The sequence below is a fragment of the Hyaena hyaena genome, unplaced genomic scaffold (assembly GCF_003009895.1).
Source record: "Hyaena hyaena isolate Hyena2069 unplaced genomic scaffold, ASM300989v1 scaffold_95, whole genome shotgun sequence".
In the NCBI taxonomy this organism is placed as follows: Eukaryota; Metazoa; Chordata; class Mammalia; order Carnivora; family Hyaenidae; genus Hyaena; species Hyaena hyaena.
In genome coordinates, this window is record NW_024080727.1 from 1,962,950 (window position 1) to 1,987,653 (window position 24,704).

Below are 24,704 nucleotides of genomic sequence, written 5' to 3' on the forward strand. Positions count from 1 at the left end.
TTTCTCATTGCCATGTAGTATTCCATGGTATAGATAAACCACATCTTCTTGATCCATTCATCTGTTGATGGACACTTAGGCTCTTTCCATGTTTTAGCTATTGTGGAGAGTGCTGCTATGAACATTGGGGTACATGTGCTCCTATGCATCAGCATTTCTGTATCCCTTGGTCAAATGCCTATTCTTAAGTAGAATTATTTTAATTGTATATTTGTGCATGTTGAGAAATTCTTTAGGTGAAACACTATAAGAAATTAGGCATAACGCAGCAGAGCTAGAAAGCAGATGACTACAGGGAGAATGGAAAACCTTTAACCCCGTGGGGGGTCTTGATTCTGGGCCTGCACAATGGCCCCTCCAGCCTCAGCTCCGAAGCTGTCTCTTCCGGCAAGCCCTCCTTGATGAGGCGAGGATGGGGAGATTCCTTTCCCTTGCACTCAGTCTGACCCATGGATATCTGCCTCGTACCTTCCTACATTAAATGGAAGGTATGTGTTTGTTAATGGCTCCCAGCCTGCGCCATCCGTTGGACAAATCCTCAACCCTCAATAGCTAATGCAAGAATTGCTGAAGTGAATCCCCATGAGACAAGTATGGGGAATAAAGGCACAGAATTTTGTTGAGTTAAAATGAACCAGTTGAATGATGCACATGTATATATATTTGTTAACATCCAGACTCATGACCCTCCTTCCCATCATGTTTCAAATTCCCAATCCAAACCTGTCATCAGGCCCCACCTTCCACCCCCAGTAGTGACCTGTGTGCAGTGCTCTAGGCAGTTACCTTCCTTCCCTTGTCAGCAGCATCTGATGTGCGCTGGACTGTGGTGCCTGGTGGAAGGAGATACGTCCTGCAAGACCAAGCTGGACCCTCCCCTGGACGGCACTGAGTGTGGGGCAGACAAGGTAACCCCCACCTCCCACTGCCCTCCCCCAGCCCCATCTCCTGGGCATTGGGCATCTCTCCTGAAGGGCAGTGGTCTGTACTGTGCTCAGGAGTACCTGAAGCACCCCCTGGGCTGCCCCAGAAATGCCCATGGAGCCCACTCTGGGAAAAGAGGGGCACCCACATCACCTCTCTTTTTTGCTGATAAGATACAAGAACCACTTACTATTTCTGTTCAATCAACTCTTTTTGTCATACAAGTGAATTTACTTAAAACGTTCACATCAATAAACCACACATAGAAAAACAGGATCATTTGCCATACACGAAAGGCTATCATAAAGTAAATTCTATGAGAACCGTGTTATCCAGTTCTAGCTGGAGGTTACGAGAGAGCGAGCCTATAGGCCTATCGTCATTAACCAAAGAGATTTGTGTTGGAGAAGAGAAGTGTTCAGGGCTAACAGCGGCAGATTTCTCCTTAGTCTTCCTGCAAGAAATGAATGAGATGCTGTGATTGGGAACCACAAAAATCACCTCTCCTGCCCCGGATGTGCCACACACGTTGGGAAATTTCCAGTTTAGAGGCTTGGCTTTCCCTTATCCTAGGAACCAGGGTTCCCCCATGTGGAACTTACAGTATCTTCTCCAAAGCACCAGACCCAGCTTTGAAGTTCGAAACCACAGGGCCAGGAGACAGCCTTCCAGAGAGAGGCACTCCTATTCAGGAAAGTCGGCAGGAGCTCAGGTCTCTCCACAAGCCATGTGAACAAATCCTTTTTCTGAGAACTTCGAAAACTCCAACGGAGCACACTCCGCGTGGAATTTGAGGGCAAACTGCAAACGCCGCAGGTGCATAGGTGTCACGTTGGGTGAGGAAGGAAGGTTGCTCTGGCCAACCAGCACACAAGCCCCTACGGTCCGCTGGTGAATTCCAAAAGACGGTTAAGATGGTTTGGGGCGGCACGGTGTTTTGTCACGTGGTGGGAATCGCAAGTTACTGGGGGGAGTGCGCAGGTTCAATCCTTGCACGCTGAGGGCCCCTGGGGCCGTGGCCCCCCTGCTGTGTTTCAGTGGTGCCGCGCAGGGGAGTGTGTGAGCAAGACGCCCATCCCGGAGCACGTGGACGGAGACTGGAGCCCCTGGGGCACGTGGAGCATGTGCAGCCGGACGTGTGGGACGGGAGCCCGCTTCCGGCAGAGGAAATGTGACAACCCCCCGTAAGTTCCCTTTGAGCAGGCATTCTCCAGGTTGCCTTCATTGGGGTTCCCCAGCCTCAGCTCTTCCTGCCTTAGGCAAAGGAGGGGCTGTCCCCTGCGGAGAATGTGAGCTCGAGGAAGACAAAGTCCCTCCGAGGGCCCCAGGGTGCAGGGGTGTTGTGCGTGTGTGTCATAGGCCACCTCCCCTTGGACAGAGCTCTTTCTGTGAACACGGATACCACGAGTTCTGGCTCCTTAGTCCTCGTGTGGACCTTGCTAGAAAGCTTTCCTGAGACAGCTGGGTGACACTCTCCCCTAGCCTGCAGGCTTCCTCAGTCAGGGGGCATTCTGGGGAAGCCTGGGGACCTTCAGAAAGAGACGCCCACCTTTAGACTGGCTCTTAGCTGATCTGGCTTTTTGATGAGTCACAAAGCACCTGTGAGTTCAGCTGTCCTGTTCATCCTTCATCCAGATACTTTTCACGGGTTGTCTTAGAACTGTTTGAGAGAAAATAGTTTTTTGGGTTTTTTTGTTTTGTTTTGGTTTGTTTTTTTTATCTTATAGGCTTCCTTTTATTGACCTAGATGACACCATGACCCCTCTTGTTCTTGGTACATTTGCTCCAGAAAACTCAGGGGTAGATTTTGTGCTTAATTATAACAACTCCTTGCCCACAGGTGTTTCTCTTCTCTGAAATTTCCCATTCTTAGTATTTCTTAAGGGTCTGTGTCATGTCCTGTGTGCCATCAACTTCATCACATTCACTTTGAAAATGAGCAAGTTATAAATTATGACTGAACAGAAATGCTTCATATCCACAATTAAGTCGTGTTGATGAATAATGAGCAAATCCCTCCTGTGTTTAAAAATCCTGAAGCCCAGGCTGTAGCTCAGACCAATTAATTCACAAATTCTGGGGATGGGACCCAGGGACTGGAGGTTTTAAATCTCTCCAGGTGAACCCAATGGGCAGCCAAGGTCAAGAACTTCCTGATTAAAGGAAAACATGCTCACAGTTTAGTCAATGTCAAGAACACTATTTCTCCCCTAGTAGTGCTATAAGAATTGGCATCACATACTGTGTCTTGTTAAAACTTTTCCTTCCAGTATTTAGCAGAGTGGCTGAAAAATAATAGGTGGGTCTTTAATCTTTCAGGAATGACTTCTTAATTAAAAGCATGGAGGCTATATACTGGGATCCTCCAGAGAAACAGAATCAACGAATATATGTATGATTCTCAGTGAGAACTTGGTTCATATCATTATGGAGGCTGAGGGGGTCCCATGAGCTCCCATTTGCAAGTCGGAAGCCCAGGAAAGCTGGTGGTGTCATCCAGTCAAGGTCTGAAGGCTGGAGAACCACAGGAGCTGATGGTGTAAATCCCAGCAGGAGGGCAAGAGAAGATGAGAGGAGCCATCCTAGTGGGGGTAGGGGGAGCAGGGTTTGTGTGTAAATTCCTCATCCTTCTGCCTTTTGTTCTATTCAAGCCTTAAGAGACTGGATGATGCCCATTAGGGAGGGCCATCTACATTACTGTGTCCACAGATCCGCATGCCAGCCTCATCCATAAACACCCTCACAGCCACACCCAGAAATAACCTTCCACCTGCGCACCCTGTGGCTAGTCACGTCGACACCTAAAAGTACCCATCACAGATGTGTAGATGTTAGAAAGCCTGTTTAGCTAAATGGTGAGAAATTAACAGAGGTTTCTGTTTAGTCGTGGTTCTGTGAGGAAGTTAAAATAGTTCCACCTCTGGCCCTGAGAGGAAAGCTCTGGATCTGGGATCCAGATGCGGAGATTTGGGCCTGCTTAGTTGTTGGTCATGTGACCTCAAGGAAGCCCCTTCTCCCCTCTGGACGTGAGTTCCACCATTAAAGGAAGCTGGCACAGTATGGAGGGAAGAGCTGGACTTCAAAGTGAAAACAGAGAAGGCTTCAAGTCCCAGGGCCACTCCCTATAGCAGCTGATGGCTATTACCTGTGTCTCTGAAGCTGGACTCCTACATAGGCATGCATATAGAGTACATGGTCTATCTTTAGTATATGTCCCCTCTCCATATTAGCAGTAATGGAAGAATGGGGATGGGATGAGACTGTGTGCTCTGCCCCCTAACTCACACTCAGAGGAGGCTGATTTACACAGAAAGGCTTTGTTAAGAGCAAGGCACAGTTTGTAAGGGTTAGCTGTCATGGATGCTTCCCGTTTGCATCTTGAGCTCCTGTACCCTAGCCAAGGATTGGTCTCCTTTGGCACTGTACTCCATACCAGGTGTCACCCAGGAATGTCATAGTAGGGGCATATCAGAACCCTTAAATGCCAGAAAGACTCTGTGCCCCGAGACGGTTGACAATTGGATTGTATTCAGGTAAGGACAACGCTTACAAGAATAAGATGTCATCAAGTGCTGAACAGATGCATTAGGTACAACTTTTAAGGTCCCTGACTCCTTTCTTGGCATGATATTGGCAAAGGCACCCCCGTGCCTTGGCTTTACCTACTGTTCCCATCCCAGTCGCTTTCTGCCCACCCACTCCTAAAGACCCCCTAGTTCAGAAAGCCAAGTTAACGTGCCTCCCTAGCCTGACCTGCGGTGGGATTTCACGGGCTGGGTCTTCACCCCATCCCTCCAGACTCAGTGGTCTCGAGAGAGAGATGGTCATGGACTTTACCTCTCATTGACCCTCTTCCTGTGTCTTATCATTGAGGAATGGGGGGATTTGTCAGGCTACCACAAACAGGCTGCTGAGGGGTATGTGAGTCTCAGCACATCGGATGGTTATGGGTGCTGACACATCCCTGAGAGGGAAGTCTTTATGTCTGATCTCTGTCATCTAACAGCATCCCGTGGGGCAGGCAATGGTAGAATGACCAGAAAGGGAATAGGCTTATGGTGACAAGCAAAAAACAGATTTAAAAGTCCCCGCCAACTTCTCTTGGTCTTAACAGGCCTCGTCCGCCAACTTCCCTTGGTCTTCTCCTGGACCTGATCCTTTCCCAACTGTGATCTCTCCTCCCCGCCCACTTCCCCCACAGTTCATAGCACCACTCCCTGTGACAGTACCCCAGTCCAAAGCCCGAGTCTGTGAGTGGTCGTCTTGTCCCCTCTCTTCCTCCTCCATGGCCTCTTGTGAGAAGAATGGCAAATGCAGCAAGCCCACACCATGGGCCACGTTCCCTCTTAGGCATTTACCTGGAGTAAATCATGTAATGCTGCTCTACCAGGAGAGGTATTCTTTTTAGCCCTGAAGAAACTGAATGGTGGAGAGGTAAGGCAACTTGCCTGTGGTCACACAGCTGGTTTAGAACCCAGGAGCAAGACTCCATTGTTCTTTCAGACCTTTTGCACTGGCCTTCCTGCTTCCCATGTACTCCCTGTCCCCCAGATTCTTTTTCCACATAGAGCCAGAGAGACCCACTTAAGCATAAGCCCAGTTATATCTCTTCCTGCTTCAGCCATTTCAATCATTTCCTGCTGCACTTAGAATAAAACCCATACTCTTGACCATGGCCTCTGTATTTGTTTCATGAGGCTGCCGTGATAACTGACCATGACTTGGTGTCTTAACAGAAATTTATCCTCTCCCCATTCTAGAAACCAGAAGTCTGAAATCAACGTATTGGCAGGATTGATTCCTTCTTGAAACTGAAGAATTCATTCCACCCATGCCTCTTGCCATCTTCTGGTGGCTTCCAGCACCCTTTGGCATTCTTTGCCCTTGTAGACTTGCCTCTGGTCTCTGCCTGTCTTCACATGGTCTTCTTGTTGTGTCTTCTCTCCTAAGGACACCTGTAGTTGGATTTAGCATCCACCCTAATTCAGGATGATCTCATGATTAAGAAATCTTTTTTTTTAATGTTTATTTATTTTGAGAGGGAGACACAGAATCCAAAGCAGGCTCCAGGCTCCAGCCTGTCAGCACAGAGCCCAATGTGGGGCTGAAACTCATGAATCAGAAGATCATGACCTGAGCCAAAGTCAGATGCCCAACTGACTGAGCCACCCAGGTGCCCCAAGAGATCCTTAATTGTATCAACCAAGACCCTTTTCCCAATTAAGGTCACATTTGAAGGTTCTGGGTAGGATTATCTTGGAGGGTAAGGGGCCACCATTCAACTCACTGCCGCCTCCTTTCTGTACTCAGAACACTCCAGGCTCCAAATGTTTGTCAGTATTCCTTTCCTGCTCCCTAACTTGCCTGTGTCTCTCCTTGGGTCTCTAACTAAATGTCTTCTCAGGCCTCCTTCCTGAGTACCTTGCACAAGACAGGATGCCTGCTTTACCCTCTCTCTCAGCACCTTTTTCTACTTTACAGGTATTATAACAATTTGTAGTTACCCTTCTGTACTTGCTCACTTGTTTTCACTCTGTCCTCCCCACCCAGCCTCTGAGCTCCATGAAGGCCACACCTGTCTGGGCACCGTCCTCCTTTCCATGCTTATAGCAGTGTGACATGCATTCCCTATCTCATCACTTGGATGCAGAAGTCTCTGCTTTACCACTGCCCCAAAACACACACTTAATATTGTTTTCCCCCCAAAACACAAAGGTCATTGTAAATTATTATGCCAACAAGGTAGATCACCATCTAGCCCCACACCTGCTTTCTTGTCCTGTCTCACCTCACTGAGGCCTAGATGCTGTGAACAGCCAGAAGTGGGGTTCAGGTTCCCCTACACATGAGGGTCACCTTCACGCACACCTGCCCAGCCCCATAGTGTTGTAGGCCACAGCTAGGGAGGCTCAGGGACCTCTCAAGAACAAACTCCAAAATGTAGCCCAGCCTTGTTTACCCCACGTGACAGAAACAATATGTCATTGCATCTGTAATACTTAGTATGCCTTGTAGCCTGTCCAACCTTTATCAGTATGACAGCGTAGCTCTGTTTCCCTTTCTGGATCGCAACAACAGGCTCTTTCTCAGGTAGTTTTCTACAAGCTTCTTCCCCTTTCAGGGAACCACCCCAGGTGAACTGGGAAGAGAAGTGCCCTGTCTTGGGTGGGTGATTTAGCGGCAGCCCCAGGTGTTTCCGGCGGAGGTGCAGGATGCAGACAGCTTTTTACGAAGTCCAGGCAACAGTTGTTAACCTGCTTTGGCAGAGGCCTGACGTGGTGATTGTTACAAAGCACAGCTGATCGAGGCCCCGGAGCCAATCTCTGACCAAAACAACATCCTCTGCCTGGCTCACTCCTTAAATCACCAGGCTCGCTGCCTTGAGATTTCCCAAGGATGTCCGAATCTCACTGCTATGTACATCTTGGGCTTGGAATGCTCCCACCATCCTTTCCCTACCCTCCCCCCCAACCCTCCCCACTTCACTTTATATTCCTGGCTCCTTCCTTGTCTTCTGCAGCTGGTTTAGTCACTGTCCAAAAATACTGGCAAGGGAGTCCGCTCCTCCACCCCACCTTTTTCTTTCTCTAGCCCTGGTCTTTACAGCTCTTGGAATTTGTATTTCTTGCCAGCTGACATCAAGGCTTTGGGGACCATCCATGTTTTTAATCCAGCTTCCTGGGCTCATCCCTTCCTGCCATAATTTTGTGTTGCTGTTGGTGGTGGTTTCTGCCAAGAGACTGCAGGGCAGAACGTTCATCTCCAATTTGAATTCTGGTACCCCATCACAAGGCTTGGGTTTTAGGGGGAGGGCTGGAGAGTAGGGTCAGGAGAAAAGGCTCAGCTGGTCTTGTGTGAAAAGTTCGCTCTGTCGGAGCACGAGAAGGACAAGAAGGTGAATGCACTGGGGTCATCGCATGGCATTGCCCGGTGAGTATCTGGAAGGAAAGCAGTTGGCCTCATAAGACCCAGCAGGAAGCCCTGGGATAGGAAGTGAAGTTATATGCCTCTAATTGGTTTTTGATTCCAAAGTGTCTGCTCTCAACATGCTGGTGACCTGGTGTTCCCATGGATGGATTTTTAAAAATCTCAGTCTTTTACACTTGAGCCTAAGTTACATGTGTTACTTGGATACCTTGCAAATGAGGCCTTAAACCTGGGGTGTCTGTTGCCCTGAAAGGGCATTAGCAGCCTGCCCTACTCCTGACATCTGGAGCTGCCGGCTGTCCGTTAAGCAATCTGTGTCTCCGGATGGTGAGTGGGTCTGAATCACTGTTGTGACTTTATCTTACAATCTTCATGGAGTAGAACAGAGCAAAACAAGTAAAAGGTGTCACTCGGAGTGTCACTCCTCCTCTTACCCTGATTCTCTGTGTTGACCCACTCCTGAGGAAAATCCTGTTCCTGTGATCCTTGTGATCTTCTTCATCTCAGTGACCCTTTGCTTTGTCCCTGCTCTGTGCTGGGGTCTGCCCAAGGCACTTCAGACCCCGTCCCAACAAGCCACAGTCCTGTCTTGCAGGGGTTCACCTTCTTCTCCACAGTTTCAGCTTCTTGCCAAAGCCTCTCTACCTTATTTTTTTTCTTTATTTTTAAACATCTTTATCAAGGCATAACATACAGAAAAGCACACCCATTCTAGAATGTGCTTCCTGCTGCAGTACTGCCCCTTGTAGTTGAGTGTGTGTGTTGGGCACACATGGAGGTGTATGTTGACGCAGTGGGAAGGAATCTTTGCCTCCTAGTGTGTGTGTATGTGACCGAATGAGGGTGTGGTTTTTCAGAGCAGCCCTACCAAATCCACAGTGAGCCTGCACTTGCTCTCAGCCTCACCAGTGCTCCATATTGTCAGTCTTTCCTATGTTGGCTTTCTGGTGGGTGTAGAGTGGTATCTCCCTGAGGTTTTCATTTGCATTTCCTTTCCAAGTAATGAGGCTGAGCATTGTTTGCATCTGTGTTTGCCATTTGGATATCTTTTCTTATGTGCCAATTCACACCATTTCTATCTCTACTGATACTCTCGTTTTTCTCATACATCATTTTCCTGTCTTTATTTATGTCTTCCTTCAGTACTTTGAGCATTTTTAAGACAGTTGTTTTAAGTCTTTGTTTAATAAGCCCAACATCTGAGTTTCCCCAGGTGCAGTTTCTGCTTATGTATTTTGTTCCTTTGATTTGGCCAGACTTTACTTTTCCTTTGTATCCCTTGTGATTTTTTTGTTGTTGTTGTTGTTGAAAACTGGGCATTTGAATCTTATAATGTAGCCTTGATAATCAACTTCTCCCCTTCCCAAGATTTGCTATTTCTTTGTTGTCAGAAAGTTTCTCTATGCTAGGAATCAACCTTAAGTGAAAATATAAGGCCTTTTCAAGCCTTTAATGAAACTTCATCTTTCCCTGAGCATACTTGGTGACTTTCTAAATTTTCCCATATGTGCAGTTGCTTTTGAATGACTTAATCCTTAATTATCTCATGCCCAAAAGGGGAAAAAGAGGGGGGGAAATATATTGCTCATTGAAATTCCCTGGAAGTCACTTCAGCTCAGAGGAGTTGCAACAATGGTGGCCACTCTCTGTCCCCACACCTCAGAAATCAAAAGTAGTACTGAACAGAGCACAGAACCCCAGTACTTGGAGAATAAGGTTTTTATTGTCTACTCTGGCTCTAGCCGGCCACACCAGGAATACAGGCACAGCTGCCTGCCATGGGTCAGGAGTGTGGAGGACAGATAGCCACTACCACAATAAAGGCTGAAATTTATCTAAATTCACCACAGCTTACCAGCCAAACTTTTTTCCAGGAGGCCACACAGTTTCAAATAGACTCCAGACTTTCAAAATAGTCACTTCAAAAAGTTTTTGCCAATATAATTATCTCAGTGAAGAGATCGATTCCTGGTGCTTCCTACTCTACCATCTTCCTGACTTTGCTCTCTCTTTTGGTCATCTTTTAAAAATTTTCTTTTTTTTAATGTTTACTTTTGTTTTTGAGAGAGAGAGAGTGGCAGAGAGAGACAGAGCATGAGAGGAAGACACACAATCCAAAGCAGGCTCCAGGCTCTGAGTTGTCAGCACAGAGCTTGACATGGGGCTCAAACTCACAAACCACAAGATCATGACCTGGGCCTAAGTAGGACATTTAACTGACTGAGCCACCCAGGCACCCCTCTCTTTTGGTCATTTTAAGATCAAGTTCAGTAATATAGTTCAACTCAGTCTAACTACTGTTTTGTTAAAGACTAGCCTGTGCAAATTTCTCTGCTAGAAGGTACAGAAAAATAGGAGGAAGATGATAATCTAGCCCACCATTTCACAAGGTTGACAATAAGCAACATAGCAGAGAATGAAGCAGGGTCAGGAGAGGCTCCAGGTAGAAGATGAAAAGAGGTTGCAGGTTGGAGGTGGCCTCAAGGATAGAGAGTTCAGGGTGGAGGGTAGAGAAGATGGGACAGTGAGCTAGACGGGGGCTGAAAGGGGACTTGCCCATGGGAGAAGGGATAGGGAGAAAAAACAAGATAAACAGAGTTCAGGAGGAAAGTACCCTGAGGCACATGACGTATCCCATGGGCTACCCCTGCCAGGCCCACTTTCTGCTGGATCAAGGAGTTTCCTTGTCCTGTGTAATCTCTCCACCCACCTGCTACTTGCCGAGCCCGTAAAGGTAGTTGGTTTAGGAGGGTCAGTCAGTTGCAAATCTGGAAAAAACAATTCACAGAGGTTGGTACAATGGAAGCTAAAGTAAAGCTCAGTGACAGCTCAGGAAGGTAATTACATGATGTGCACAGATCTCAGCTCACACCCTAAAGTGTGTAGGAAAACATAGCTTTCTTTATTTTTCTAGAAGCCAATTTTTGTATTTGCATTTGATTTTTTAATTTGTATTGTTGAGCTCCATTCTAGTCCATGTTGGATTCCTAATCACTTCAGGAGTTTTGGGCCCATTTTCCCTGAGTCTGCAACTAAATTCAGTGAGGATGCATCTGATCCTTATACCGTCTGGTATATTTGTCCTCAAAGGGCTGCCAAGACAAACTGCTTATTAACTGGGTGGCATAAACAACACAAGTTTTCTTCTCTTCTAGTTCTGGAGGCCAGAGCCCAAGATCAAGGTCTCAGAAGGATTGGTTCTTTCAGAAGGCTGTGAAGGAGAATGTGTTCCTTGCCCCTCTCCTAACTTCTAGTGGCTTGCTGGTGATCTTTGTCATTCCTTAGGGTATAGAAACATCACTCTGATTTCTGTCTTCATCTCTGCCTAGTGCTCTCCCTCTGTGTTTCAATCTCTACATCTCCCCTTTTTATAACCATACTAGTCCTGTTGGATTAGGAGCTCACCCTGCTTTGGAATGATCTCATCTTAATTAATGACGTCTGCAGTGGTCCTATTTTTAAATAAGACCACATTCTGAGGCACTGGGATTAGGACGTCAGCATATGATTTTAGGATGGGCACAATTCAGCCCAGAACTTCTCACTGTACAGCATCTGCTGCCTTCCCCATCCCTTCTCTGGTCCCAGCTGTGGGAACTTCCCTATTGCAGAGAAGATGTCCCTCCTGCTGGTCCAGATGGCTTTTCCCCTCTCTGTTTCTTCCACGCTGTGCTTTGTGGTACAGGAATCCATTCATCTGTCCACACTTGGCATTCAGGCCCTAGGTTCTTAGGGAGGCTGTCTGAGACTCTGTCTATGCCATGCAACCATTTCTCTGAGATCCAGCTTCCTTCCTGGTGCTCTGGGATGGAAGAAGAATAAAAGGCCCCTCTGTTCTCAAATCCCATAAACCTTAGAGAGGTTTTGCTATTTCCTAACTTGGAGATCAGAACTCAAGGCCCCTCTCTAGGTCCACCAGTGTGTATAATCTCGCAAGGCTGCCACCACGCTCAGGTGAGAGAAATGTTGTCTGGTGTATATGAGATGGTCATAGAGATATGATGGGAGCCTTTCTTCCCACTCCAGACATTTTCTCCAACACATTTATGTAGACAGAGAGCTGAAAAACAATGGCCCATGGACCAAATCTGGTTCATCACCTGGTTTTCTAAATAAAGTTTTATTGGCATGTAGTTATGCCCTTTTGCTTATGCATCATCTCTGGCTGCTTTTTTGCTACAGTGGCAGAGTTGAATAGTTCCAACAGAGACGCCATGGCCAGAAATATTCACCATCTGGCCCTTTGCCAAAAACGTTTCTGGACCCCTGGTGTAGACTTTTGTGACACAAAAGCCTAAGGACTTCTGCTGTGATATCTCTCCCCTAATGTGATCACAGGGTGGCCTCCAGTTGTCTGAATACAAGGAATGGCAAAGGGAGGAAAAGAAACACTTAATATGAAATGGTTAATGTGTCAAAAATGTCTTGCCAACAGGTATATGCAATTTGTGAAAAGCCATTGAGCAAAAACAGTTGTGATTTGTGTTCTTTTCTCTTGAATGCTGAATTTCAATAAAAGTACAGGGAGAAAACAATTGTACTCCATCATGGTGATTTCAGCATCATGGAAATGAAGGCAACCACTGAGGTTGCTCAGGTCAGAGTCTGATGGGGACACCTTGGGGCCTCGTGGAAGAGCTGGGCAGAGCCACGTTTCAGCCCACTAGACCAGTGTCGTGTTCCTCCTCATCAGTGCCCCTCACACACATGGGCTTGGTCAGAGAACACAGCTGAGTCTCCAGAACTGCTTAGAACCCCAATCTAAGCACAGAGCTGGGACCCACACCATGTTATTGACCACATTTGGTCTCATGCTCGCCCAAGTAAAGGTTGCAGAGCCGGATCTGACCAGTCTCCACGCAAAGCCCATGAACAAGTTACTTAATCATTTTTATTCTTTTTATTATAAAGTTAAGGAGAGCTATTTACTCATCCTGAAACTTGGCGACCTCCAGAATGTATGTAGGAGCCATTTAAAAGTCTTTCTTTTATAAAAAAATAAAAATAAAAATAAAAAACCAAGAAACCCACACACTAAAAATTCCCCTTGGGGTTTTCAGAATTACAGAGGGCCAAGTTTTAAGTTCAGATGAAAGACACAATTTGTGGATCTTGCCGAACTGATACTCACAATATCCTATTTCCAGATGACCCTGATTTACAGTTCTTGGATGCATTTTTCCGATGGCTCACTTAAACGTGCGGTCAGCATGGGGCTGGGATGGCCGAGATACAGTGTGTAAGAGCAGAGGGAGGTTGCTTTGGACACTTTGCCTGGCCCCTCCCCCTCTTGGCAAGAGAGGCAAAATCCGAACACCCCTGCTGTTTCTGCAGCACTGTCTGGTTAACGCGGACGGATCTCTTCCTTCCAGCCCAGGGCCTGGGGGCACGCACTGCCTGGGTGCCAGTGTGGAGCACGCCGTCTGCGAGAACCTGCCCTGCCCCAAGGGCCTGCCCAGCTTCCGGGACCAGCAGTGCCAGACGCATGACCGGCTCAGCAGCAAGAAGAAGGGCCTGCTGACAGCAGTAGTGGTTGATGGTAAAGGCATATGGCACATCCTTTCACAGTGCTCCCCCTTTCTCCTCCAAGAATGTAAACACCTCCTAGGAAAACCCACAGGGCTCCCCCTTCCCAGCAATCTATCCAACAGGACACTCTAGTCCTGCTACCCCAGGCAGCAGTGGGCCTGCTTCTCCAGCAGTGGGGTTGAACTTGGATGACCCAGCCCTGGGAGATTTCTTAAAAGCAGCTGTAAGGCGGGCAGTAGCCCAGAATCGTCCTGCACCCCCATTTGCAGTGAGGCGGGTGTGCTGGCAGCCTGCCTCGCAGTGCCATGTGCCGAGAGGCCCGGGGCCAGCTTTGAGGAGAGCGAGGCTCTGCAGGGACAGGACGGTGGGTCTCTGTGTCTGCCCCTTCCGGTGTCGATGCTTCTTGCATTTCTTTGCTCAGTTCATTCTGGGGTTGGCTTTTACTCCTTGACTAGAGTGTTTGGAAAAAAAAAAAAGTTTGGAGGCCAGTTTACAGGTCGCTGAAGACGATGATGGCACAAGTCACGTTTTCCGTCCAAGAGCTTTCTCCCAACTCAAGGGAGGCGGCCCCATGAGCCACTGCAGACATTTCCAGTGGCTGATAAAATTCTAGGGGCCACATCTTGTCTGTAGGATTTGTGATGTCTATTTATTGTTGATAAAACTACCTCCTCCCCACACCCTCCTGTGGCCATGGCCTAGTTCAGGGTTTTTTATACTTTTGTCTCCTGGAGATATGACTATTGTAATGATGACAATACGGTCCTATTTGCTGAGCACACCATATGCCAGGCACAGGTTAGCTCTGCATACGTCATCTCAATTAATATGCAAAATGAGCCATGCAGAGATGAGACCTTACAGGTCATGGGCCCTATCTGATAAGAAGCTGTTAGGGACCCCAGTTCCGGAGGAGCTGACTCAGAAAATGACCAGCTATCATCTGGCTTCCGATACTCGAATAAGACAGAGAGCATGACTTCAGAAGTGTTGAGTGAAGAGGCTTTAATAAGAACTGCAGTAACGGAGTCTCTAAAGTTTTCTGCAGGAGAACGAAGTTCCTGTGCCAGGTCTTAGGTTTCTTCTTTGTGGTTTAAAGAACTTCTGAAATCTACATGCTGCAGTCTGTTCTTACAGGGTCAAGTGTACCTCGCTGTGCAGGGGTAGACCCAGGCATCACAGGGAGTAATAGCCTCAGACCTGCCGCTTTTAGCCCAGCAACCTGACCCACCAGCTTACATGAGATTCTCTAAATCATAGCAGATAATACTGACCTGCTTGGCTGTGGGCTCATTTGAAGGCATCGGGGAGCTCCCCCAGACCTTTTCCTTTTTAAAAAAGAACACCACTATTTGGAGTTGTGTGATTGTAGGTGGACTATCACCTGACCAAGACTTCAAGAGAAGAGCAGCCTCTGTACCCTCAGCTTTTTATGCAGACCGGGGAGAGAGGAGACTCGCCCTGCTAAAAGGAACATGTGCAGCTGGAGGCAGGCCTTACCCAGGATCCTCCCTTCTCTCTGCCGGGCCATTCCTCTGCTGCGGGAAGACACAGGAGGCTTCCACATGTCACGATCACATTCAGGCTTCTTATCCGGAGGGAGCAAGCCCCATGCAGAAGCTGTTTCCGAAACCGTGGTTGGTTCTGATGCAGAGCAGCCCTGTTTCCAAACCATCAGCCATCCCGGCCTGTGGGGTAAAGACCCTTCAGGCCCTCAGTCGTGTCCTCTCCTCCCTGTCAGGAGCAAGAAGACATCAGATCTAAGAGAGGACTCACCCCTTTCCACTCAGCTATGTGCACAGAATTGTTATTCTTTCCTTGGTCTGCTTCAGCTTTCAGCTCTCCTGCTCCTTTATTCGATGCAGAAATCCCACTGAAATGGCTGGTTTTCCACAGATTTCTCCAAGTCCAGATTAAGCTTCTATTTTACTTGTAACCACTTTTGGATTGCTGAGCTCCTCAGTTCCCTTATCATCACAGTGGCTGAAACTGATGTCTGCCCCGGATCCGCCCTCCAAAGAAGCTTCTCAGGGCAGTGATTTGGGGAAGCTTACCGGGTTCAGAAGGTAGTCTTGCCCACTCACTTTTCATGTCCCTCTACCAAAACAGTCAGTCATTACAGCCAGAGTGCTACCACCTTTGATCTGAAAAGTGCCTCTGTATTTGATAAGGACAGCTAGCGGGCAGTATGCATTTTGTCTTTGAAGAGGAGACCCCAAGTTCAGGGCTTTGCAAGGGTAGCTTGACACCTCCTTCTCCGGGGTGGAATTGTCATGACTTGTCTCATATTTGGTTTCATTTCCCTCTCAAATATAAACAGAAGCCAGCATTTTTGAAAGGAGCATTTCACAAGGATGAAAACAAAATAATAAATGGCCAATTCAGAGGGCAGGGGGGAGAATACAGATTAGAAGTGCGTTCCTCTCAAAAACCAGCTTATAAAAGGCCCAATTCTAGCTCAGCCGTGATGGGAACGATTCCTGTGGTCGGGCTCTGGGCTCTCTCGAAGCCCATTATGACTGCCCTATTCATAGCATTGCTATCACTGCGGAATTCTTTGGCGAGTGACGCACGGTTCAAGAAAGGGGAAGCTATATTTTTTCTTTTTTCTCCTGTTGAAAAAAAAAAAGAAAAAAAGAATTCTTACAGAGGTAGATTTTCCAAGAGAGGGCTCAGGACCACAAATCCATACCACCTCCAAAAGAAGACAAAGGCTCTCCTTAGAAAATAGTTCTGAGTGGGAAAGCCTTTAGACAGAAACCCATAGAGATGCCCTGTTGCCAGACTCACCCCATTTCTGCTTTCTCCGTGGAATCTCGTTTAAGTAGAAGCCTTCAAGAGTTCAGTCCTTCCTGCCGAAGCCAGCAGGCCCCATGCTCACTGAAGTGTTGGAGGGCTTGGCAAAGGCCATGTCTGGACATGGAGGTGCATTCCCAGCGCCTCCCCGGCATGGCAGAACCCCCTCTGGGCCCGAGCCTTCCAAAGGCTGGAGCAGATGATGGTTGAGGACTCCCTGACCCCAGTTTGGCCAAGCTGACTGGAGTTGCTTAATGAAAAAGAGAAAGTTGTGGCAAAGACGAAGGATGTCTCAGATCCCAAGGGCCCAAATGAGGGTCTGAGGTCAGGGCCTCTGAAAATATCAGAACTCTCTCTCCATGCCACCACAACTTATGTTTGTGCGTCATTTCCTCCTGCCCCCCCCACCCCCCTGCAGACTGGCTTTCTCATGATCTGTCCACATGGAGGCTGATGGGTCACCCACAGTACCTTTCATGTACATCTTCATCCTTTATCCGAACCTCTTGGGGCCAGATGTGGCCAAAGCATTTTTGGTGTTAGGTAACAATAATGCATCAACCACATTTTACTCAATACTCCCTGCAGGGCCCAGGGAAGCACATGATGCCTCCACCGAGTAACCCATGAACAGTCCCTGATAAGGATACTGAACACTACCGACAGCCTCATGTCACTCAAGCCTAATTTGCTGCCAAGTGTGTTTGCCATGAATATATGAAAATGCTTGCAGTTTCCAGAGCTTTTTGGAATTCTGAATTATGTATAAGGGAGTATAGACTTCTTTCAGGCCCATCAATCATGAACAGACACAGCCGTTCTGTATCTAAATTTTAATTCTGATTTTTTCAAGAGAGAGACTCTGATTGGTCCACCTGTGGTCAGGTGGCTACACTTAGTCCAGTCAGTTGAGGTGTGGCCATGAGGTTGTGGGGGAGAGAAAGAACTGATTGGTACAGCTACAGTCCAGTGGTTGCTTCTGGTCCAATCAGCCAAGGCCTGGCTTTGGGGTCATGGTGGGCAGCTTTGGGGACAGGGGACAAAGCGGCCTCTTCAGCATGTGTCCCCCCAAGATAGCCAGCCAGAGCTGGAATGAGCACTTGTGGTGGCCTCAAAATTCAGTGTGGTCTCCACCTTAGTAAGACCTTGTAACCACTGGCAGAGACCAGCAAGAATGCCAGGAGCCACAAGTGTCCTCTTTACCATGGAGCACGAGGGGGAATCCTCTAGGCATCCACTAAGCAGATAGGATCATGTGGCTCTCAAGGCCCTGAGCTCATCTCCCCTGCCCTGTTTGTGGTTTCCACATCTAAACATAAGTCCTGGAGACAAGTGGGCAAGTAAGAGACCCAGACCCACACCAGACAGTCTAGGCTCAATCAGAATTCATCTTGGCACATATCAGCCAAGAGGGACACTCCAAACTTCTTTCCTTGGAGTGTGTGGTTGTATAACCGTTAGGATTTGACCTCCTTCTGTACTACTAAGAATGTAAGATACTGTGCCCAGAGCAGAATCACAGCACCTCATTTATCCCAAGATTAATTGCCCATCCAAGGGGAATATTCAGAGAATTTTGAGGGGCTCCTCCTCAAGTTTTATAGATTATCCTGAGTCCCTTTGGAAGGTAGTACTACACCTTCCTAGAGTTGTGCGGTACCCTAAATTCTGAGCACAGACTTCAGAAAAGGAGATGGACGAATGGAGTTTCAGCCTAAGCAAAGGAAGGAAGTGTTGTGTATGGATTCTGTTCTGGAGTCTGGGTGCCCCCAGACTTCCCAAGCCAAAGAGGACAGTGTCTGCAGGTGGGAGAGTCCATTGCAGATGGATTTGAGTCTACTTTCTTGCCTGGAGTCATGGCTAAAATCCCTCCATTTGAGGTTGAGCCCCCCACTTTAGAGAATCTCTACTTTCCTGATGTTTACACCAAAGAGCCCCCCAAAAATCTTCACCCCTCCAAGCCTGGTCTTTCTAACTTGCCTCAAAAGACCCTCTACTTTTTCATCCAAATCCCATTTCCATCTGATTTCTGCTCAGATCAGAGTACATTCAGAATCCAGAAACATTTGTGAAACTAGTGGTTTGTTTTCAGTAACACCATTTTGTCTCTTGGTACTTTTGACCCCCAGTGTCAGAAAGAAAACTAGGCTGGCACAAAGAGGCTCAGTTCTGGCCCTGCCAAGCAAGGGACTCTGGGTAGCCATGTACTTTCCCTGAGCTTGACATGCTCATCTATAAGATGGAGCGATGACAGTGCCCACCTGAAATGCTGCACAGGTACTACTTAGCATGCTGCCTTGTATACAGAATATAACTAATGTTATTTATGATTTTATCAACATCATCACCATTATTACTGCTATTGTAAAATATCACTTCAAAGCTCAGTTATTCCAAGTATTGAGGCAGTTTAAATGTAATTAGAATACATAGTTTTCAGACTGATTGGATCAGGGGATCCTTCCTTCCTTATAATGAAACAGAGGAAGCCTACCTAGGATGTGAAGAAGATATACCCATCAACTCAGACTGGGGACCGTGGTGCTGCATTCTCCCAGTCATTCCCCAAGGTGCTCACAGGAAACCTCAGGGTCCCAAAGAGCACCTCAAAAATTTTGTCAGAAGAGCCTCCTAGAACCCAATCTCTGTTTACATTTTAGTCTCCCCTATCTTTCCACTGGCTGCCTTCCTGGATCATTCCATCTAAATGGAGGGACAACTGCCTCTAGTCTGGTAGCTGGGAAATGAGCGATTCCTTCCATTTAATGCCCGGTTCTCTGACATTCAGGCCCATTTCATGGGACTTTTCATAGTCTGCCTCTGGGATTTGCTGTATACTTACCATTAGACCACCAGGGCCTTGAAAAGCATACACTACTCATCTTTCTTTCCCCACAGTGCCAAAAGAGTGCCTTGTATGGTGGAAGGGCTCAATTCCTGTTTTTTGGATGAATGAACATTGAAACATAATTACTTTCCTGGGAAGCTACTCTTCACAGCAGTTTCCCCCCACCTCCACAACTAACTGGAACGAACAGCTGAACATTTCTATTGAACCCCCATAGCTTCTTTCTAGTGTTATAAGACAAGACATCCCACTGGGCATGTTGGTCAGCAGAGCTCCATGGGAGAGGAGCTATGGAAAGCTGCTGAAAATGTTGGTGGTTTAGTGAATGTCATTCAGTCATGAAAGCCGCAGAGCCTGGGTGAGACAGCACATCTGCTCTGACAAGAACTGTCCAGCTGGAATGCCAGGGTCTTCTGGGGCCAAGTCAACTCCAGAAGCCATTTTCTACCCCTGCCCTTGCTCACTTGAGACTGGTAGAAGGACCCAGTAGGGGAAAGATCATGGTGGAAACAAAGGGCCTGACAGAGGCAGCACACACGTGTTGGTGTTTCTTTCTCTGGAGGTTTCTTTGCAAAATAATCATAGAAACACCATTAGAATTAGGTGATAGAGAAGGGTGCATTCCTCTTTCTCAGTTACATACAGAAGAATAAAATCCATTCATTTATTAAAAACTAGGTTTGACGTTTTTCTGTTAAGATCAAGAACAAGGCAAGGATTTTCTTTTTCACCACTCCTTTTCAACATCGTGCTGGTAATCCTTGCAGATGCAATAAGACAAGAAAAGGAAATGAAAAATACACAAATCGGGAAAGGAAAAATAAAACTACCTTTGTTTGCAGATGACATCATCATCTATGTATAAAATCCAAAAGAATCAACAACAAAAAACAAAACTGAAGAAAAAAAAAACCCTCCTGGAAATAGTAAATGATTATAGCGAGGTTGCAAGATATAAGGTAAATGTATAAAAATCACTCACTTTCCTGTAAACCAGCAATGAGCAAATGGAATTTGAAATTTAAAACACAATACCATTTACATGAGCACCCAAGAAATGAATTATTTAGGTATAAATCTGACAAAATATGTGTGAGATCTATATGAGAAAAACTCTGAAGAATGAATTAAAAAGTTAAATGGGAGAAGGTTTCATGTTCATAGATAGGAAGAATCAATATTGTCATGATGTCAGTTGATCTTGTCAATTTGATCTATAGATTCAATGCAGTCCCAATCAAAACCCCAGGAAGTTATTTTATGGATATTGAAAAACTGATTCTAAAGTTTATATGGAAAGATTAAAATATTTGCCTGTGAGTTAGATCCTGGGCCTGGCCTAGGGACAAGAGAAAAAAATCTCCGTCCCTTGTCCTCCAGGGACTCCCAGTTCTGTAAGATTTTTAAATCCAAAGATAACAATATCTATCCCTTTCAAACACTTTTAGCAATGGAACTCCTACAAAATCCCCTTGTATATGGAAGTTACTCAAACAACAATAAGGCAATAGGATAATAGCTAAGGGCTTTAATGGAGGCATGAGCAGAATGTAGAGGGAGATTCCATGTCAGAGATGACATGAGAGGAGAGAGATCTGGAGTGGAAGCTTCTAAGGTGATAGGAATCTTCCAGAAAGCTATGTGCAGAGAGGGATCTCCAAGCAAAAGGAACAGTTTAGGCAAAGGAATGAGAGCTTGTCACATTCTAGGAGCTTCCTTGGTTCTGACATGACCCTTCCAAGTTGTTCTAGAGGCCACTATGTTCTTATATTTTACTCCCACTCAGTTTCTTCCAGAACCTTCTTGCTACATATCCCAGCCCTGCAGCTTTTATCCAATATCCAGTGGAACACTAAAGCTTTTAGCAAAAGCTACTGCTGTAGACACATCCATGGGGCTCACACCCCCTCCTACCCACAGGGCTCAACTTCTCCCCCTTTCAATCCCCCACAGTAAGAGATGCTTCTATTCTCACCCTTCATATATATTCAGCTCACTTAGGCGTTAGCATACAATAAAATTTTTTTCAACCTAATATTTTTAATGCCTTAAAGAAAAGGAAGAATAAGGTGAATTAAAAGCCCACCGAATCCTCACCCATGTGTCGTTCACCTGTGTCTGAGGGTCTTTCTCCATTTGTTGTGTTGAGTGTTCCAAGGGGCAGGTCCATATCTCTGAGCATCTGCCAGGTTCCTGTGACCTTTATTCCATGCTGACCTCCCATCATTTGGGCCACTGCCCATATGCACCTGCCCTTTGCACGGCCCACAAACCCCTTCCCACATCAATGTCTGCCTTCCCCTTTCCCTTCTCAGATAAACCATGTGAACTCTACTGCTCACCCCTTGGGAAGGAGTCCCCGCTGCTGGTGGCCGACAGGGTCCTGGATGGCACACCCTGCGGGCCCTATGAGACCGACCTCTGTGTGCACGGCAAGTGCCAGGTGATGTGTTTTCCTTGTGTCTTTGGTGGGGCTTTCTCTGAGGGGGAGGCTTCCAGAAGGTTTCAGGAAGGGGCAGAAGCCCCCAGGGTATTGGGGGGAACGGATTTTCTCCAGAAGGTCCCCGTGGTACTGTCTCCTGCAGCCTGGGACCCCTCTGTCCCTCAGCAGTGACTGAGCTGCCTGCAGCCCAGCTAAGAGTTGAGGTGGCTGGAAGAGTAGTGGCAACATCATAATCTCAAAAATCTTAAAATAACTAGTCATTCCAACAAAGGGAGAACAGGTAGTGTGCTAAGGTAAGACTGGAAGATGTATGTGCATGTGTTTTTGGACAAGCTGTGTTCTGTGCGGCTACAAAAGATCTTGTCGAGCTAAGCACATTCCTTCACAGAGAGTTCAATAAGCTGGATTGAATGTGCTGGGAATTCAATACGCTGGCTCTGAGGGACCATTCCACCCACTGTAATTGAGTCCCCAAAGCCATCCTGGTGTTGGATGTCTGCAACTCATTAGAATGATAAGTAACATTTAAGAAGACAAAAGGAAGAAGAAAAGAGGGAGGGAGAGAGGATGGATGGAAGATCACCTTCCACTTGCATTAAATCTGCCTGAGCTGGGGACGCACCTGAAGCTGGGCCCTCCCAAGGCAACACTCCCTGGCCTGGCATGACAGTCCTGTTTGTCCATCAAAATGGCCATCCTTCTGATGTGTACAGCAGCTGGAATTGGGGTAGGGGGTCAAGAGGCTGTGTATTTCTGGTGCCCTGAAGGCCATGACTCAGACAATGCCACCTTCCATTATGCTCCGTGTGCCATATTTCCTGCTGACTCAGTTGGGTCTGCACCTGCCAAGAGAGAGTCCTCGCCCTCAGCCACAAACACGTGGCCTCCTCGTGGTTGAGGCCAGGCTGCCTCAGCCATGACCTCAGCAGGTGAGCCCCTCGAGAGCCGGAGGAGGCAGTGACTCCTGGAGCCCTCAGCAGGCGGATGGAGCAGGATTGCTGGGCCTCTGGCACAGAAAGGAAAACCAGGTCTTGCCTCTGGTTTTCACTCTTCCTTATTTGGCCTCCGTTGTCCAGCAGCTGCAGCATGAGACTAATAAGCAAGGGGTCCACTGACCAAGGGCTCTGAGGGGCCTTCTCATTTTGCTAGGAAAAGAGAAACCCCATCTCAGGAGCCGTGGGGCTACTGATGCTTCGGGGGCCCACATCTCGCAACATCAACCCCCATTCTCTGATGCCCAGTTCCATGGAAATATTAAAAAGCATTTAGAAAATTGTAAATCCCAGGGGTCACAGAGGAGAGAAACTACTATTCCCCCTAAGTATACATGTACTAGAAACTTGCCTCCAGGCTTGGGACCCACTGACCCCATAAGGTAGCACATCTTGTTTGTTCTCTCTGCTTCCCAAGCATGGCCAAGGGCAAGGTTTTCATGAATAGTGAAGACAGAGTAAAAGGGAGCAAAGCAGGGAGACACGCAGATACAACCTCTAGGGTGATTCCTGCGGCCATTTTAACCTTTGTGGATGTTTTTTTTCCTGAAAAGTCCAAACTAGTCCCCAAACGGAATTTTTCAGAAAAAAAAGTTTGACAATATCCAGACCCCTTTGGCACTACCTAGCTTTGTTATCAAATCCAGATATGTATGAGTGACAGGCACTAAGTGCCCAAGAGTCTGCAAGGCATCTTCCTGGGGAAGGAGGCTGTGATGCTGATGGAGCTGGACCCTCAGGGTAACAGTGTTGTTGTGGGGGAATCGTGGAGAATGTACAGGGTCTTTGGGGATGTGAATATAGGTCTTATCGTTGTCACCAAAATGAGGAATTCCTGGCATTTCTCTATAAACCTGCTATCAAGTCAAGTGGAGGATTTTTTCCTCCTAACTAACACATTTCCAGGGACCATCCTATAGCACAACAATGAACATTTCTTTAGGAACAATTTTCCAAGTAAAAAGCACTTGTACCCTTTAGAGCGGCACCATCTGAGCCACCTCTGGGCTCTTGCCAGCATCTTTTGCAATGTTCTTGCCAACATGCAGGCATTTCTAAGAATCCTGAAATTTTCTGGCCAGTGGGGTCGGTATTAAGTGGCCAGACATGATTTCAGCTCTAAGTGATCAGTGCCAATGGGTCCCTTCTGTGACCTTGGTTCTTTTTTTTTTTTTAATGTTTATTTATTTTTGAGAGAGAGAGGCAGAGCACGAGCAGGGGAAAGACAGAGAGAGAGGGAGACACAGAATCCGAAGCAGGCTCTAGGCTCCGAGCTGTCAGCACAGAGCCCAAAGCAGGCCTCGAACTCCTGAATTAGGAGATCATGACCTGAGCTGAAGTCAGACACTCAACCTAGAGCCCCCCAAGTGTCCCATGTGACCTTGGTTCTTACTGCACGCTCTTCAGTTAGGGAATCTTCCCTGGGCTGTGACAGCAAAATACCCAATTTTTCAGTCAGAACAACCTGGGTGAGAAGCCTTGCAAGGTCTCTACTAGGCTCGAGTCTGTGGTCATCTGGCAGCCTTCAAGCCAGAGCCTGTTCCGCACTTTGGTGTGATGGCAGTAACATGGGTACACCTGCCTTCCATTCCCAGATGCCACCCCTTCCCTAACCCCTCTCCCCCAGTCTCTTTGAAATGCCTCCACCACCATCATGTTTATCACATTTACCTACAGCTGAACTGAGACTAGTACTAACCAAGCACCATCCCTCAGTGCGGAAGCACTTGGGCACACAGGTGCAGATGGTGGTCCCTCTCGCCATGCTCTGTGGCAGGTGGGCAGGCTCATGTTCATCAGGGCCTTGCCCTACCTGTCAGTTCTCAGAACTGCCATCTCCTGTGCATGGATGTTCCCAGGTGCCAGCTGCCTCCAGGCAGCCCACTGGTCCCAGCAGAAAGACCACCATCCTGGTAGGTGGTGGGAGCATGCACCCGTAAGCACTGCATGAGATCAAATCTCTGAGAAACAACTCACTTTTTGAAGGAAGTTAAAAATACCACCTGTGATTTTTCTAACAGCACTTATTCCTCTGAGAGAAACTATAAAGGTTAAATTTAGCCCCTTGGGAAGTCCGTTATCGCAAGAATCCAAACGAGTAAAGTCAGAGTTAATGAAGTTTTATAACAAAGCTGAGCATACTTAAATAAGAGTACGAGAAATTAAATACAAGTACGGTATCGATGCCTAGTTACAGTAATTGCCAAAGTAGAATATTCTGGATTCCTGTGGTACTTGCAAATGA

General features: G+C 47.1%; 1 protein-coding gene across 1 annotated transcript in view; it reads left to right on the forward strand.

Moving 5' to 3' along the window:
- Positions 1-24,704, forward strand: part of ADAMTS17 (ADAM metallopeptidase with thrombospondin type 1 motif 17) — a 335,406-nt gene that overhangs the window by 195,841 nt on the left and 114,861 nt on the right. Inside the window, exons 11-14 of the mRNA XM_039235081.1 lie at positions 807-908; positions 1,963-2,108; positions 13,224-13,390; positions 21,340-21,467. Coding sequence (XP_039091012.1) covers positions 807-908; positions 1,963-2,108; positions 13,224-13,390; positions 21,340-21,467 — 543 coding nt within the window. The remainder of the gene's footprint in view (positions 1-806; positions 909-1,962; positions 2,109-13,223; positions 13,391-21,339; positions 21,468-24,704) is intronic.